The sequence below is a fragment of the Sturnira hondurensis genome, unplaced genomic scaffold (genome assembly GCF_014824575.4).
Source record: "Sturnira hondurensis isolate 20B ecotype Veracruz unplaced genomic scaffold, ASM1482457v3 Scaffold0008196, whole genome shotgun sequence".
Taxonomy (NCBI): Eukaryota; Metazoa; Chordata; class Mammalia; order Chiroptera; family Phyllostomidae; genus Sturnira; species Sturnira hondurensis.
This window is the reverse complement of record NW_028080827.1, coordinates 19,814,285-19,829,568: the sequence shown is the minus strand read 5'-3', so window position 1 is coordinate 19,829,568 and position 15,284 is coordinate 19,814,285. Positions and strand designations below refer to the sequence as shown.

At 46.6% G+C, this 15,284-nt stretch overlaps 1 protein-coding gene across 2 annotated transcripts in view; it reads right to left on the bottom strand.

Moving 5' to 3' along the window:
- Positions 1-15,284, bottom strand: part of IQCH (IQ motif containing H) — a 187,126-nt gene that overhangs the window by 48,015 nt on the left and 123,827 nt on the right. For both annotated transcript variants that reach the window (XM_037054202.1, XM_037054203.1), the window contains 2 exons: positions 7,696-7,816; positions 3,173-3,459 (listed from right to left, as the gene is read on the bottom strand). In XM_037054202.1, coding sequence (XP_036910097.1) covers positions 3,173-3,459; positions 7,696-7,816 — 408 coding nt within the window. The remainder of the gene's footprint in view (positions 1-3,172; positions 3,460-7,695; positions 7,817-15,284) is intronic.

Genomic DNA, 15,284 nt, shown 5'->3' with positions numbered 1-15,284 from the left:
ACTGACAGCTGTCAGAGGGGAGAGGGTCTTTGAGGGCTGGGTGGAAAAAGGTGAATGAATTAAACAAAACAACAAAAAAAAAAACCCCAAAGCCCACAAAATCTCAGAGAGAGACAACAACATGGTGATTACCAGAGGGAAAAATGGGGTCAGGGGAGGCAGGAGAGGGTAAGGGGGACTAAAGGGTGATGGAGGGAGACTTGACTTTGGGTGGCAAACACACAATACAGTGTACAGATGATGTGTTGTGGAACTGTACACCTGAAACCTAGATAATTTCATTAACTAATGTCATGCCTCAAAATTCATAAAAGTTAAAAAAAGTACCACTACCATAGTGGTGGTGGACTCAGGAGACCTTGGCAATGGATGCTGAGTTCTGTGGGTAGAAATTTGATGAGGAATGAGATATCTTGGACCGCCTTTCCACAAAATCTTACAAAAGGAAAAATTACAGACTCAGTTACAAAGGAAAGAAATAATGATTTTATGGTGGAGAAGCATAGCTGGGAAAGAAAAAGGAGAAAAAACACAATGACAGTCTGGGAGAAGACATTTGCAACATGGATAAGAGTCAAAGGGTCCTTATATACAAAGAGCTTCTACAAATCAGCACTTGTATTACAGCCCAATTTAAAAGGGGAAAAAGACATGGTAAGGCGATTAAGACAAGATATATAAATGGCCAACAAACATGAAAAGATGCTCGTTATCAGTAGTAATCAAAGAAATACTGAGGAAAACAAGATAGCATTTTTCTGTGTTAGACTGGCAAAAAAAAAGAGGTTGGTAATACACCAGCCTCTTCACTGTCACCACAGCGCCTGCCAATTAGAGCAGAGACTAAGGTGCTTTCTGACGGGATGTTACTTGCAAATGGCTAGACAGTACCCCAGTGATTCTGCAATTACAGTACACACATGTACTACACAGGGAACTAGCATACTCCCCTTGCCAAGGTAGAACCACCCTTTGACGTGCTCCCTGAGAATCTCCTCCCATGTTCTATCAAAAATTATCACACAAACGGCATATCCTCAAGCATCAACAGGAAGGGATAAGAAGTCACAGCCTGATGAAATCAGAGAAGCCCAGGTTAACCTTCCTGCGTCCCATCCTTCAACTGACACCTGAGCTCTTCCCTAAAAGCCTTGGTGGCGCCATCTGGCATCTGCTAGAATGCCCTATAGCTGTTCATTCATTCTTTCACCAGATATCTGCTGAACGCCTACTCTGTGCCAGGACAGAGATAGTGCTGAGAATCGAGTGAGGAGCAAAATGAGACAGAGTGCATCTCCTCAGAGAGCTTATACTCTACGGGGGCACAGCTTAATCTATCACCATGTAAATAAGTTCAAAACCATAACTACAGTAAGCAGTGTGCAGGAGAGGTCCCTGATGATATGAGACCCGAAAACAGGCAAATTTGACTGTGTCAAGGGGAGGCTTCCCAAAGAAAATGTGGCTTGTGCTAAAATATGATGGATAGGGAGGGGGTTAACTAGGTAAAGAAGAGGCAAGAGCATTTGAGGCAGAGGGGCAGCATGTGTAAAGGCCCTGAGGCAGGACATGGTATGATGACTAAGGCAGGCAGAGAGAGGCTAGTGCAGTTGGGAAAGAGAGAAATAGAGGGAGTGTTAATGTGAGAAAAAACTGGCACAAGGGACCAGTCAAGTGAAGGGTGCAATTCTTATTCCAGAACCCCACAGGAGCGTGCTGCTCCCAGGGATAGGACCAGCGCAGTGTTTAGAGAAGATTCCTCCGACTGCCCTGCGCATTTTCCCTATGGTATTCCCTGTGGAATTTCCCCATGGTTTCACGTAGCCAACGAGAATAAATAAAAACCACAAGTTAACTGTCCTCATAGTTCTATCCTTTCTACCACCCTTATTTCCCAGGACAAACATTTTGGGGAGGGCAGCCTCCTCTGCTTGCCCTCCCCCTGCTTCCCTGCCACCCAGGTCTTCCACCAGAGAGCACTGTCTCCCCTCTGGCCTCCCTCCTCCCAGGGCAGATCCTGTCTGAATGCCTCTCAGTTGGTCCTTTTCTCTCTCAGCTTGCAGGCCTGACAAAGGAATGTCAAACCAATGGAGGGCCCAGGAAGGCAAATAGAAAATGATTATTGAACAAGCTGAAAACTGCCCCAAACATAAACTCTCACTTTGAAACCATCATCAGACCGAAATGGAGAATTGTAAACCTGAGAATAAGGAATGTAAAACAAGGAGAGTGTATTTACAACACGGGGTGGCCAGAGAGGGAGGGCAGGGGGCCTTTACATCCTTTAGATAGAGGTCTGGTCACCCAACAGTAACAGAGAAGGAACTGAACATTAAGAAAAAACCAAGTCCTGCGAAGTAGCACTGAATTGGAACATAATCTAGACTTGTGCATCAGAGCCACGCCTGCACACGTGAAGGGTGTTGTAGATGAAATACTGAATAGACAAAAGCATGTTGTAGAATAATAATATATAGGAGGTTGATGAAATTACCCACATTACGTTTGGATAGTCCATGCACCATAATAGCCTAAAGGTAATGAAAGGAATGAAGTCCCAAATGGAAGACAGTGGCTGCCTCTGGCAGGAGGTGGGGCCAGGCGAGGGGGCGTGGCAAGGAGAGCCCAGGACGGGAGTGGTGTTGGCACCACTTTCTCTCTCAAGCTGGGTAGGGACACGTGACATTCATTATACTATTCTTTAAACCTTTTTATATTTATAAAATATTTCTCAACACATTATTTAGAAGAAAAATGGGCAACCTAAGTTGCTGGTGAACTATCAAGACAAGGACCAGAAACCAAGACTCTTGACTCTGTTCTAGCGATTAGCATTCTATTTAAAAACACGTTCTGTTCCTAGATGGCATAGAACGGTCTCACTATAAGACACAAGCAGGGAATTAAGGTCTAGGCAACAGAGCTATGTGGCACGAGCCGTGGTCATTTAAACTCCAACTATACCCAAAGGAGAAGACCATGGTCCTGTATTTCCAGACATAAAGCCTGGTCTCACACAGACTGGCATGGACCATGTACGTGCCGAACGTAGGGCGTCAGCTCACCCAGGGAGCAGTGAATCTTAGAGGCTCCCTCGAATTCCCTGTTGCGTGGGTGTGGACAGTACGGGGTCTACATATTTTGGTATGTCATGTGGCATCAAGTAACTTACCTGCTGTTCCATGGTTTTTGGATCAATAAAGGTCACCAGGTCTACAGAGAAGTAACCAATCACATTTCTCATTTTACAAGCGTTTCCAATTCGTTGGCACAAAGAAATGAGTACTTGGGGATCCACTGAGGTCTGAGGCACGGTGGTGCCGGAGGAGATGAGAGGGCCTTCCGCATGAAACTGGTCCCCTGTGGACAGCACCCTGATTTCTCCATTGGGCTCTATCAGCATGTCCACTGTCAGGTTGGTGACACTTTCTGCGGGTGGGTAGGCCTCGACCACGCCTCCTAGTGGGAAAAGCATGGGCAGTGAGAGGACTGGTTTACGGGCACTGGGCCCACTTAGAGCAGGAGGCAAGGGGCCCGGCCCTGGCAGATGCACTGGCTCTGGGGCCGGTCCCTGCCATGTCTTGTGAGACGCTGGGCCAATAGTTTCTATTCTCTAAACTTCCTTTCCCTCATCTGTACAATAGGCATAATAAAACCAATGGACGCGATTGTTTTGAGTCTTAGAGGTACAGTGTTTTTAATATTTAGCCCAATACTTGGCATACAGGAAGACTCGATGGTAGTTTTAGTCCTCATCATAATGAGGGAAAAACCACCGAAGTCATCCTGTCCATGCTCATTCCTTATGTAAATGATGAACCTGAGGCCTAAGGCAAATCCCTTCGGGGGAATGAGCTGCCCACAGTCCACAGTTCATGCCTGATAACTGGTGTTCTTTCTGTTCACCTTCGCTGCTGTTTGAAGCTTTGGCAGTTTAGGGCTTCATTAGGCATAAGAGAATGCTGACCACTATGTCAAGCTGAAGGATTCCTACAGAAAGCCAGTTGTAAGTCATTTTTTGAAATACAGAGCTAGCGGAAGCTGCCATTCTTCTTTTTTTTTTTAAGATGGAGAGACAGGTTTTGTTTGTTTGGTTTTTTCCCCCAGTGAGAGAGGAAAGGAGAGAGAGAGAGAGAAACACTGATGTGAGAGAAACATCAATAGGTTGCCTTCCATATGCGCCCCAACCTGGGACCAAACCTGCAACCCAGAGATGTGTCCCAACTGGGAATTGAACCTCTGACCTTTTGGTTTACGGGGCAAAGCTCCACCAGCCGAGCCACACTGGCCAGAGCACTGCTGCCACTCTTGAGAAACAAGTGTGCTTCCTTCTCATTGACAGTGAGAGCTTTTGCTTGGAATAACAAAAGCCATCTAGGCAAACTGGGTGCTAACCACAGCAACAAGGTCAGCCCTCACTAAATTTGTTGGTTAGTTCAGTGGTGTTTACAAATATCCCATGACCCTGATTTTCTGTTTTCAGGCCTAACATAAATCTTATTGTATACATTATCTCTCTCTCTTTTTTAAGATTTTATTTATGTATCTTTAGAGGGGAAGGGAAGGAGAAAAGGAGAGGAATATCAATGTATGGTTGCCTCTCATGAGTCCCCTGCTGGACACTGGCCTGCAACCCAGGCATGTGCCCTGACTGGGAATCGAACTGCGATCGTGTGGTTTGTAGGCCCGTGCTCAATCCACTGAGCTACACCAGCCAGGGCTATACATTATTATCTCTTTTATAGAAAAATTAAACATTACTTGTAAAGAATTAGATGATGTAATTTAAAAGTAAAAACAGCTGAGTTTCCCACCATGTCCAAGTGTCCCCTAGACATGGTGGGCTCAGGAGCTTGGCAGTATTAAGATACACTTGGTCTGTTATTTCACAAAAATGCTGAGGTGGCCTCTGCCCATACATAGGCTGTGAACAGCATGTATGGTTAAACCCTGAGATGTTAGCGGCTCTTAAATGCAGCCATCTGTTATTTTATACAAAGGCACTTTCATTAAATTTCTATGAAATTTAATATTTAATTTAGTTGGGACTGGCCCTCGAGAAAGCCGAGTTTTAGACGGAAAGCTGATTTATCTTTTCGGTTGGTCTTTGATATGCTTTTCTTCAGATGAGGCCGACCAGTGTGCACTGAACCTAAATACCAGTTGTTGGGGAGTTTGCAAGGTTAACCCAAGAAAACAACCACAAGACCCACAAAAAAAGCCCCTAGATTGAGGCTCTTTGGTTTCAGTAATTTTGTGACGTCAGCTGTCATCTGCATTTTGAGAGACAACGTTTCAGTGAAAACTCACTGTCCTTCATACTGACAAGACCACCTCAGATTTTTACTTTCAAGCAGCTCATTTGCATTGTGCCCTCAGCATCGTGACCACAGTCTTTTCATCGCTAATTTCTTTCCTTTCAAAGCAACTAACTCCTTTTCCTATAAAAATGTATTGCCCTGTGACAATACAGAAATCAAATCTGTAGCCCATTTTGTGGCCACAGGCACCCCTGAGAGGGCAGAAATGCATGGTGGGAGATGCAGGGTGATGGTGGTTTCAGCAGCGTCCGAGGGCCTGGGGAGTCAGCCTCACTCAGTCAGCGGACTTGACCGTGTAGGCCCGGTGTGCGAACGGGGCTCAGAGCTGGGCAGAGGTTTGAAAAGACGTGAACATACTTACTCAACCAGATTTTTGAGATGCGTTAAAATTGTAGGATCTGTGTTCCCATTGCCACATTTTATTGTGTGATTTTTCTTCGGTTACTTCTTAGCTTTGAGTCTGTTTCTTCATCTATAAAATTGACTCTTTAATAAAGCTAGTTCTGACCCCATTAACAGGAAGGAAGGAAGGAAGGAAGGAAGGAAGGAAGGAAGGAAGGAAGGAAGGAAGGAAGGAAGGAAGGAAAGGAAGGAAGGAAGGAAGGGAAAGAAAGAAGAGAGGTGAACAGGGGTCGAGGCAAAGCCTAAGCTGAGTTTGCACAGACCAGGCCAGACGAGGCAGTGGCTGGGAAAGCCCTTTCTAACCTGCGGAGCTCACGTGAAAATACGTAGATTAGATCAAGGTTTGCAGACCGAGTCTGGGAACCTCCTAACATCCCGTCCTGGATGGACCTGCTGATCATCACGTCTTCCCCTGCTAACTTGAGAAGAAAACCCTTATTCTTGGCCATTTTGTTGTTGTCGGTAACTTATTTTCTTCCAGTGGTGCTTGGGGTTGACTCTTTTCGTTTTGCTTCTGTCAGTGGGTGCGTACGGAAATTTGTAGAATCATGGAAATTCAGAATGGAGGGAACACTGGAGATCACACAGCGTTACCTCCCGGGCTTGTGAAGACCCCTTTCCGGCATTCTCACTAGGTGGCTGGCCATCCAGCTCCTCAATAAATAATTCATTCTCGGGGTTTGCCGAGCCCTCCCACCCCACCCTGCCCAGCCAGGGTGTTGCAACGACCAGCACATCTGTCCTTTTCAATGCTCTGTCGACACCGCGCTGAGGTGTGTTCCTTGATACTCACTGGCTCTGGCCAAATCTCCCGGAGCAGCACAGGCATAGCTCTGTGTGACACGAGCTGGGCTACGCACCAGCAGAGCAGTGATCCGGGGCAAGGTGGCTGATCGCTTGTACTGCCCCTGCCCCTCTGTAAGACCAGGGTGGTAACGGTACCGTCCTGATAGGATTCTTAGGGGGATCACATGAATTAACACAAACATACTCAGAATAGTGCCTGGCACACAGTAAGCACTGTTGGTGCTTATTATGTCATCATCATGCTATTAGCTTCATTGTGCTGTTGCTGTTGTTCCCCTACGATCATGACATTATTACATATTGATGTTAATATAACATTATTGCCACCTGATAGCAGTGACTCCCGTGGAAGGCTATCTTCTGTAGCCTGTAGTACTAACCTTCTCTTGTCACTCCTGTGGGTAACATAAAGATAACCTGGCTCACGCTGTAACCTGCCAGAGAGTAAGGGGTGTTGCATGGGTGTCGCTGGGTGTGATATTCACACAGGGACCTCTGCCACAGGGGAGACACACCATTCGCTCCACTCAGTCCCTCGCTCACGGACCTCCTGACGTCCTTAGAAAATGAGGAGGAGTCAGGAGGAGGAGGATGAAAGGAATGGAGGTGCTTTTATTCCAGGACTGTAGAGGACCCTTATTTAGAAATTCTACCTTCAGAGCTGGAGGCGGGACCGCTTCTACTCTCATAGAAAACAGAAGAGAGAACTAACATTTACTAAAGACCTGTTTGGGGTCGGCTCTGCAGTAGAAGCCTTCACATCTGTCTCACTGAATCCTCCTCTCAACGCTGTGAAGTAGGTGAATGAAGAAACTGGCCCTCCGGGGGTTTAAGGACGTGGCTCGTGGTGCTGGATGAGATCCAGATCGCGATCACCTGACTGCAAAACCCATCTCTCTGGAGAAGTCTGGGGCACGAGAAAAGGGCCTCAATCGTGGGTTGTGCACGTCACGCTTGGTGTGCTCAGCTCCTATTTACTTAAGAGGCTGAGTGCAAGATAAATATTTAGGCAAAGCTTAAAAGGAAAAGAGAGTCTACTGGAGGAGCACTTTTCTAAAACAACACCAGAGATGCAGGGCGTTTAAATCGGCCCCAGGTTGACCCGAAACTAGAATTCAAGGTTGTGGAAACTGACGCTCGATAGAAACTTTACAGTCTTATTTACCTTGACTGAGAAATGTGTGCAGGAATTTCCTCCACGTCGGGAAGCGTTTCTCATTGACTGGCTGAGCGTGCTGTGCTAAAATGCCCGCCAGCTCCTCGGAGATCTTCACCAAAGCTGGCTCCTGCAGAAACAAATTAAATAGAACCACAAGCAATTTTACTACAGAAATGAAAACTGCTTGTGGAGTGATTAAAAACCAGGCCTCCAACAGGCAAAAAAAAAAATGTGGTTACTGTTTACCCAGAGTCATAAAGCCATTTTGAAAAGTTTCTCTCTTTTTTCAGCCATTTCAGTTTTCCTATTCTGAAGCGATCGGGCCCCTCAGTATCGCTGCTTGCCTTGCCCTCGCCCCTGAAAGGCAGCATTCGGCCTGGGCAGCAGGGAATCCGGTTTCAGCCCCAGAGCAGTCCCACCAGCCGAATGTCCTTGGGCAATGTGCCTCCTCACTCTGGGCCTCAGTTTCCCTTTATGTGAACATCAAAGCCTTTAGGCCTGAACCTGTTCTACTCTATGACCTTACCAGGGATGACCCTGGAGAAATTACAGAGTGGGGAGGACCTTTCTTGCGTACCTCCATCTCTTTCAGCTGTGCCCTTACTCCCCTACCGGGGGCCCTCTACGTAACTGTGCAATCAGAGCTCTGGGCTGACGCTGTAGAGGTGGAGTTTTAGGTGGGGGCAGGTTGGACGAGTGAGGTGGGGGTGCTGGCCCCATTTAACTAGATGCGAGACTGGCCGCATACCATCATAAAACAACCTCAAACTACAGAGTCTCTGTCAAAACGAAAACAGCAGGAAACCCTCTGACCAATTAGAAGCTTGGCTTTTTGATAGAAAAGTCCTCAGTTTGCCAGGACAATTTTCTTTTGGAATCATCTTGGACTATCTAAAAATTTTCAAATAGAAGCCACCTCTTCAGATTTTATCTCTGCCAGAAGGAGGCCAGCCCTGTGGATACAAAACCATTTGATGGGCAGAATTCATACCTAAAATATGGACACGGGCAAGAAGAACTCGGGCTTGCTTTGGGTCGCTGGCAACTTCCAGATCGATACGTGAGCGCTCAGTGATTTGGGGAATCAGAAAAGAACCAGCTTCAGAGAGTGAGGCCTCAAGGAATCTTTGATATAATCTGTAAGCCCAGTTATTCACAAGCTCCCAGGCCTTAAGGTGGTTGTCCTCACCCTCTTCCCAGCTGCTTGGAACACCTGGCTCATTCTGGGTCTATTTCCCTCTGAAAATCTACAATGGAAGACAAGCATCTGAGAATATATATATATACTCTAGGCAGGTCCAAGTAATCTGAATAATTTCTGAAACATCCAGAAAATCATGGTGGAAGAGTCTTATTACTTAGCTTAGTAAATGCTTGACATACAAAACAAAATGTCAGAGGAAAGGGAGAGAGCCCCGGACCACATTGGTTCAGGACGGCTCCCTGCACGGGGCGGGAGGTCTGCTAAGAAGGGCAGGGGAAGCTGGCTCAGGCTACCAGCCTCTGCCCTGGGAGGCGGACAGGGAAACTGCTGTCACGGCAGAGGGTCTTTCCCCTTTTGTATCTTGCTCGAATGTACACACATTCTTTCTCCACTCTTACAGTACATTCCGTCATTGCCCAAAGCCCTGCATCTAAATCATAAATAAGAACACAGGACATACAGTCCCAACAACCTGCCTCTTGGTTCCTCCTTTGAGTCCTGTCCTCTACACTCATCCTTCTTCTTCTACACTCGTTTCAGCTAAAACCATTCTACTCTCTTAAAAAGACCAATGGTCTGTGATTCATGAAGTGGCCCAAAGCTGGGACCAGGAAGCATAGCTGTGGATTCCCACCCTGTCTGGGAAAACTGAGTGGCAAGGAAGGAAGCCACGCAGGCCAGGCCCTCTCCCAGGGCAGTGGAGACTTCCCTTTTGTTCTGCCTTCCGCCCTCCCTCTGAAAGGTGTTGGACCATCTGCCCAGTGATCTGTTATGTGATCACCCACATCAAGACATCACAGAGGAACAACTCATTCATTCATTTATTCATTCACTCATCCACATATCAAAAATCCCAGGTACTTGGAGTATCAAAATCAGAGAAGGACGGTGAATGGTGGTTGTTGGTCGGAGGAGTGGGTAATGGGGAGTTAGTGTTTATTGGGTACAGAGTTTTGTTTTACAAGATGGTAAGAGTTATGGAGACGCTGGTAGTGATGACTGCACAACATATGAACATATTTAATACCACCCAACTGTATATTTAAAAGCAGTTAAGATGGTAAATTTTGTTATGTGTATTTTAGCACCATAAAAATTGGGGAAAAATCACAGAATGTCAGGCCTTTTAAGTTGCTGAAGTAGGAGAAAAGGTGTTTATGTGTTTGGGGGGCTGGAGATGGAGAGGGTGCAGTAAAGAGGGAGGTGAAATGCTTGTCACCTAAATCCTGAAGTGGATCTCCATCCACTTGAGAAGCGAGCCCAAATTCCTCAGCAAGATGCAGGAGGAGGTGTCTCTGTGGTCTGGGCTCTGGTTCCCAAGGTCGTCTCTCCTCTCCAGGGCCTGGCCTTGCCCTGGCTGCCCTGGCTCCATCTCAGTTCTGCCTTCCTTCCTCCTCTTCCTCCCCTGCCTCACCTCTTCTGACCCTTAGTGAGTTAGTCCTGGTCACCCCTCCTCCAAGAAGCCTTCTCTGCCACCCCAGTTGGGCATCCTTTCTCTGTGACCTCTAGCTCCTCAATGGTGTGGTCAGTGGCTTTTTAAAAAAAGTATATTTTATTGGTTATGCTATTACAGTTGTCCCAGTTTCTTTCCCTTTGCTGCCACTGCCTGGTACTCTCTTCCCTACAGCAATCCCCTCCTCAAGTTCATGTCCATGGGTCACACACATAAGTTCTTTTTTCTTCTCCATTTCTTGTAATATTCTTAACATCTCCCTGTCTATTTTGTACCTACCAATTATGCTTCTTAATCCTTGTACCTTTCCCCGATTCCTCCTCCTCCCCACTGATAACCCTCCATGTGATCCCATTTTTATAATTCTGTTCCTGTTCTAGTTGTTTGCTTAGTTTTTTTTTTTTAGATTCAGTTGTTCATAGTTGTAAGTTTGTCATTTTACCGTTCAGAGTTTTCATCTTCTTTTTCTTAAATAATTCCCTTTAACATTTTATATAATAAGGGCTTGGTGATGATGAACTCCTTTAGCTTTACCTTGTCTGGGAAGCACTTTATCTGCCCTTCTATTCTAAGTCATAGCTTTGCTGGATAAAATAACCTAGGCTGTAGGTTCTTGCTTTCCATCACTCTGAATACTTCTTGCCATTCCCTTCTTGCCTGCAAAGTTTCTCTTGAGAAGTCAGCTGATAGTCTTATGGGAACTCCTTTGTAGGTAACTCTCTGCTTTTCTGCTTTTAAGACTTTCTCTTTACCTTTAAACTTTGGCATTTTAATTCTGATGTGTCTCGGTATGTTCCACTTTGGGTCCCATTTATTTGGAACTCTCTGTGCTTCCTAGACTTGTATATCTATTTTCTTCACCCAATTAGGGAAGTTTTCTTTTATTATTTTTTCAAATAATTTTTTAGTTCCTTGCTCTTCCTTTTCTCCTCTGGCATTCCTATGATTCAGATGTTGGCACATTCAGAGATGTCCCAGGGTCTTTTTATTCTCTCCTTGTTTTTTTTAATTCTTGTTTATTCATTCTGTATCAGTTGACTGTTTATTTCTTCCTTATGTTCTAAATCATTTATTGGAATCCTGGCTTCCTTCCCTTCAGTGTTGGTTCATCTGTGGATGAATTCACCTGTGGATTTTTCTTTATTTCACCTAGTGTAGCCTTCATTTCTTCCCTTACATGTTTGCTGTACTCAGTGAGTTCTCTGAGTATCACCAGTGTTTTGAACTCTGTATTTGGTAGGTTGGTTATCTCCATTTCATTTAGTTCTTTTCCTGGAGATGTGATCTGTTCTTTCATTTGGGCCATATTTCTTTGTCTCCTCCATTTGGCAGCCTCCCTGTGTTTGTTTCTGTGTATTAGCTAGAGCTGCTTTGACTGCATATTGGTGGATCTGTTACATCGTAAGAGGCAGAGCCTTAGGTATGCACCAGGCTCTGTGGGGTGGTCACAGGGTCGGGTGACCAGCTTTGCTCCTCTGTGGTGCTGTATGTGGGTGAGGGGTCGAGGGAACAATGCCACTTGCTCAGCTCTCACTCCATTTCCATTACTTCCTCCACTTCCCCATATACAACTGGTGCCCTTGTAGCTGCTGCCCTGGTGCTGAATCCCAGAGTGGGCGAATTTGTGCAGGTTCTAGGACCATGTGGGTCCTTTAAATGAACTCCCCTAAGTGACTGACAGTTTCTTCTGCTGCCCCAACCTCCACTGGTTTTTACAGCCAGAAGTTATGAGGCTTTATTTTCCTGGCACTGGAACCCTGGGCTGCGCAGTCTGGCCTGGCGCTGGGATGGCTTGCTCCCCAGGTGTCCCTCCTGGTTTTTATCCACCACATGTGAATGTTGGACTGCCTGTTCTGCTGGCTGCCGCTGCACTGCCTCACCACAACCACACCACATCCTTTCCCCTGTGGCTCCCCATCTCCGCCCCTCCTACCCATCTGGATGGATATTTCCTCTTTAAATCCTTGGTCGTCGGATTTCCGTACAGTTCAATTTTCTGGCAGTTCTGGTTGTACTTTGTTTTGAGGTTAGTTGTGAACCCCCTTATGGTTGTGTAGAGGGGCCAAGTGTTTCTGCCTATGCCTCCTTCTTGGCTAGAAGTCTGGTCAGTGGCTTTGAGGCCAGTTCTGCCCAGTGCTCGGGGCAGGGAGCACTAAATGTTTGTGGGATGAATCATGGCAGTGGTCACCCAGGGACCCAGCCCTGAGCAGCTGAAGTTACAGAATATGAGAAAATGTGAAACAGGCTCCCTCCTTGCTGCCCAGGAGCCACCTCGATGATAGCCACTTAAAAACTAGTAATTCTTACTGGGTGAATATTTGGGATTCCCTGCCTCTGAGGGGCATGGGGAAGATAAATGAGGCGACATTTATGAAGTATCACCTTGGACACAACATGCTATGTGAGGCCCAATAATTAACTTGCAAGGCTGTAGCACGTGGGAGGCATCTGGACACTGTGCCAGGTGTCCCCACCACCTCTGCTTACAAAGCCAGCTAGTCTCTGCTGTGCCCAGAGCCACAGCAAGGGGTGCATTTCCCAGAGGGGATTCTGCTGCGGGAGTCGGAGGATGACTTGTATCATGAGAAGTACAGTGCTGACGGCGTGGGCAGGGTGGCACTCAGTGGGCGACCCTGGGACACACAGAAGCAGCTGGGGCCATAATTACTTCTCTAAGAGAAAAACAGACAAATAATGGGGAGATATTAACTGTTTGACTTGTTTCTTTATTTTATAAACATCTGATAGGAAATACAAGGATTCTAGTAAGAGTGGCCTTCATACCAGTGAAGAAAATTATCTTCTTATCTCTACAAAAAAAATACAACAGGACCTGCAGCTCATATATTCAAGAAAGGGCAGCAGAATGACACTCTGTGTAAGAGTTCCAAGTTACCTCAGCCCCCAGACCCTGTCCCTGAGACAGCACGGCTTCTGCTGGGGACTCAAAGCTGCTTGTCAACTAGTGGGTGAGGCCAGAGCTCCAATCCAGGGGCAGAGGACTCCGTCACAGCGGTGGTATGACTAACTGAGGACACCTCTTCCTTAAGGCCAAGAAGGGCTCAGCAAAGGGCCTACTGATGTCAGGTGTGAGTTTCTGGTCTGGGGGACGGTTTCTGTTCCCTAGTGATTACCATTCCGCACAGTACAAACTTGACTACAACTTTAAGGGTGGGTGCTGGTAAGGGAAGATCTATAGCTATGCAGGTTCATTCTGTTTAGAATAAACTTATGTACATGCAGATACACACAGACACACACAGACACGTGTGCACACACAAAGACACACTATGCAGGACAAACCCCTATATTCTTGCGAACCATCAAATGGTACTTATAAAATACTTTCTCTTGTCACGGCAGGGTCCCATTCATTACCTCGTGCAGCCCTCCCAGGAACACTCTGAGGCCAACCAGCACGGTGTTGTCCCCTACTTTGCAGATGGGAAGTGGAGGCTCCCAGAATGGAGAGGCTTGTGTCAGATCCCTGCTGAGCTGTCAGATTCTGTTACTGCATGACTTTTAACGTGTGACTGAAAACAGAAAACAGTGGACTGGGGAGAACTGTTGCTAGTTTGCTTTCTTTTCTGCTTTTTCCACCTCCTAAAGTGTGTGTGGTGTGTGTGTGTGTGTGTGGCCTGTTATAGGCCAGCAACCAGGCGCATGTTCTCCATCTTACAAACTTGGAGTCAGTCGTTGGGAAGTTGCTTTTCATGGAGCCACATCAGGGTGGCGGACCGCTGAGTCGGTGTTTGAGAGAGCGGGTCATGGAGACCGAACGGCTCTGGGGCTGTGGAAAGTGTTCAACTTGTGGACAATAAATACATGTTAGAAAAATACCCTTTACTTTTTGGGAAAAAAGATCAGAATTCCAGATTTTCACTCTATGCCGATGGCACTGGCTCCGGCAATCACGTTAGCTGCCAGCCTTTGCGGAGCTGATGACTCTAGAGCCATTCCCAGGAGGAACTTGAACCTCATCTGCACCTCTGCACAGCCTGCTCCCCCTTTGGCCAGTATCCACATTTATCCCTCAGAGTGCGACAACAGTCATGACCTTGGAGGGCTCCAGGAAGCATGGGCCTTGCCTCTCAGCTCTCTCTCTTTTTCTGTTTTTCTATCAAGAAAGTGTAAATTTGAAGGAACAGATATTTGACTGAAGGAAATTCAGGACATCTCGGGGGAAGCTGCTAGCATATCCAATTTAATACTGACTAGAGCTACTTCAACTTCAAACTCCAGAGAGTTAACTTTCTCAAGTCACTCCTGTGTGTGTGTGTGTGTGTGTGTGTGTGTGTTGGGGAGGATGGGAGAGGAGGAAGGAGGAATACAAATTAGAACGCTCTAAATATCAGTCCCAGAAAAACTCATTTTATTTTAGAAGCTTTTTGGCTGGCTCTGCAGCGGTGAGCTAAGTAAAGCAATTTCTTGGCTAATCACCTCCAGTCTCCCACATCAGACGGTGCTTGGTGGTGTTCAAAAGAGAAACCAAAGGACCTGCCTAGATGGTCCTGCTTTACAGAGGTTTCTGATATTCTTAAGTGAAGGAATGGAGGGTGGCCTAGGCCGAAAGGCCAAGACAGTGGCCTGGAGCACTAAGCAAGACTGTCAGGGTTGAAAGGGGCCACGTGGACTATCCAAGATGCCCCAGGTGACAGAACAGGGGCTGGGCCTTCGACACTCGCACACTGTACACTGAGAATGCGGCTGTCTCTGACCTGGGTGAGTGCTCTCCGCCACATCTGCTGCCCCTCTCAGGAGGAAAAGACTGGGGAGGGATTTCAGTTGGCTAGTTGTACAAAGGTGGAGAATGGAGGGATTCCAAAATCGAGGGTGAGTTTGCCGGGCATGGGCTATTTTTTACCATTGTAGTCATTTTTTAGGTAAAAGAACAGCTCTCGCTTACTGAAAGCTTACCCAGCGGCAGGCCTGGAGCAG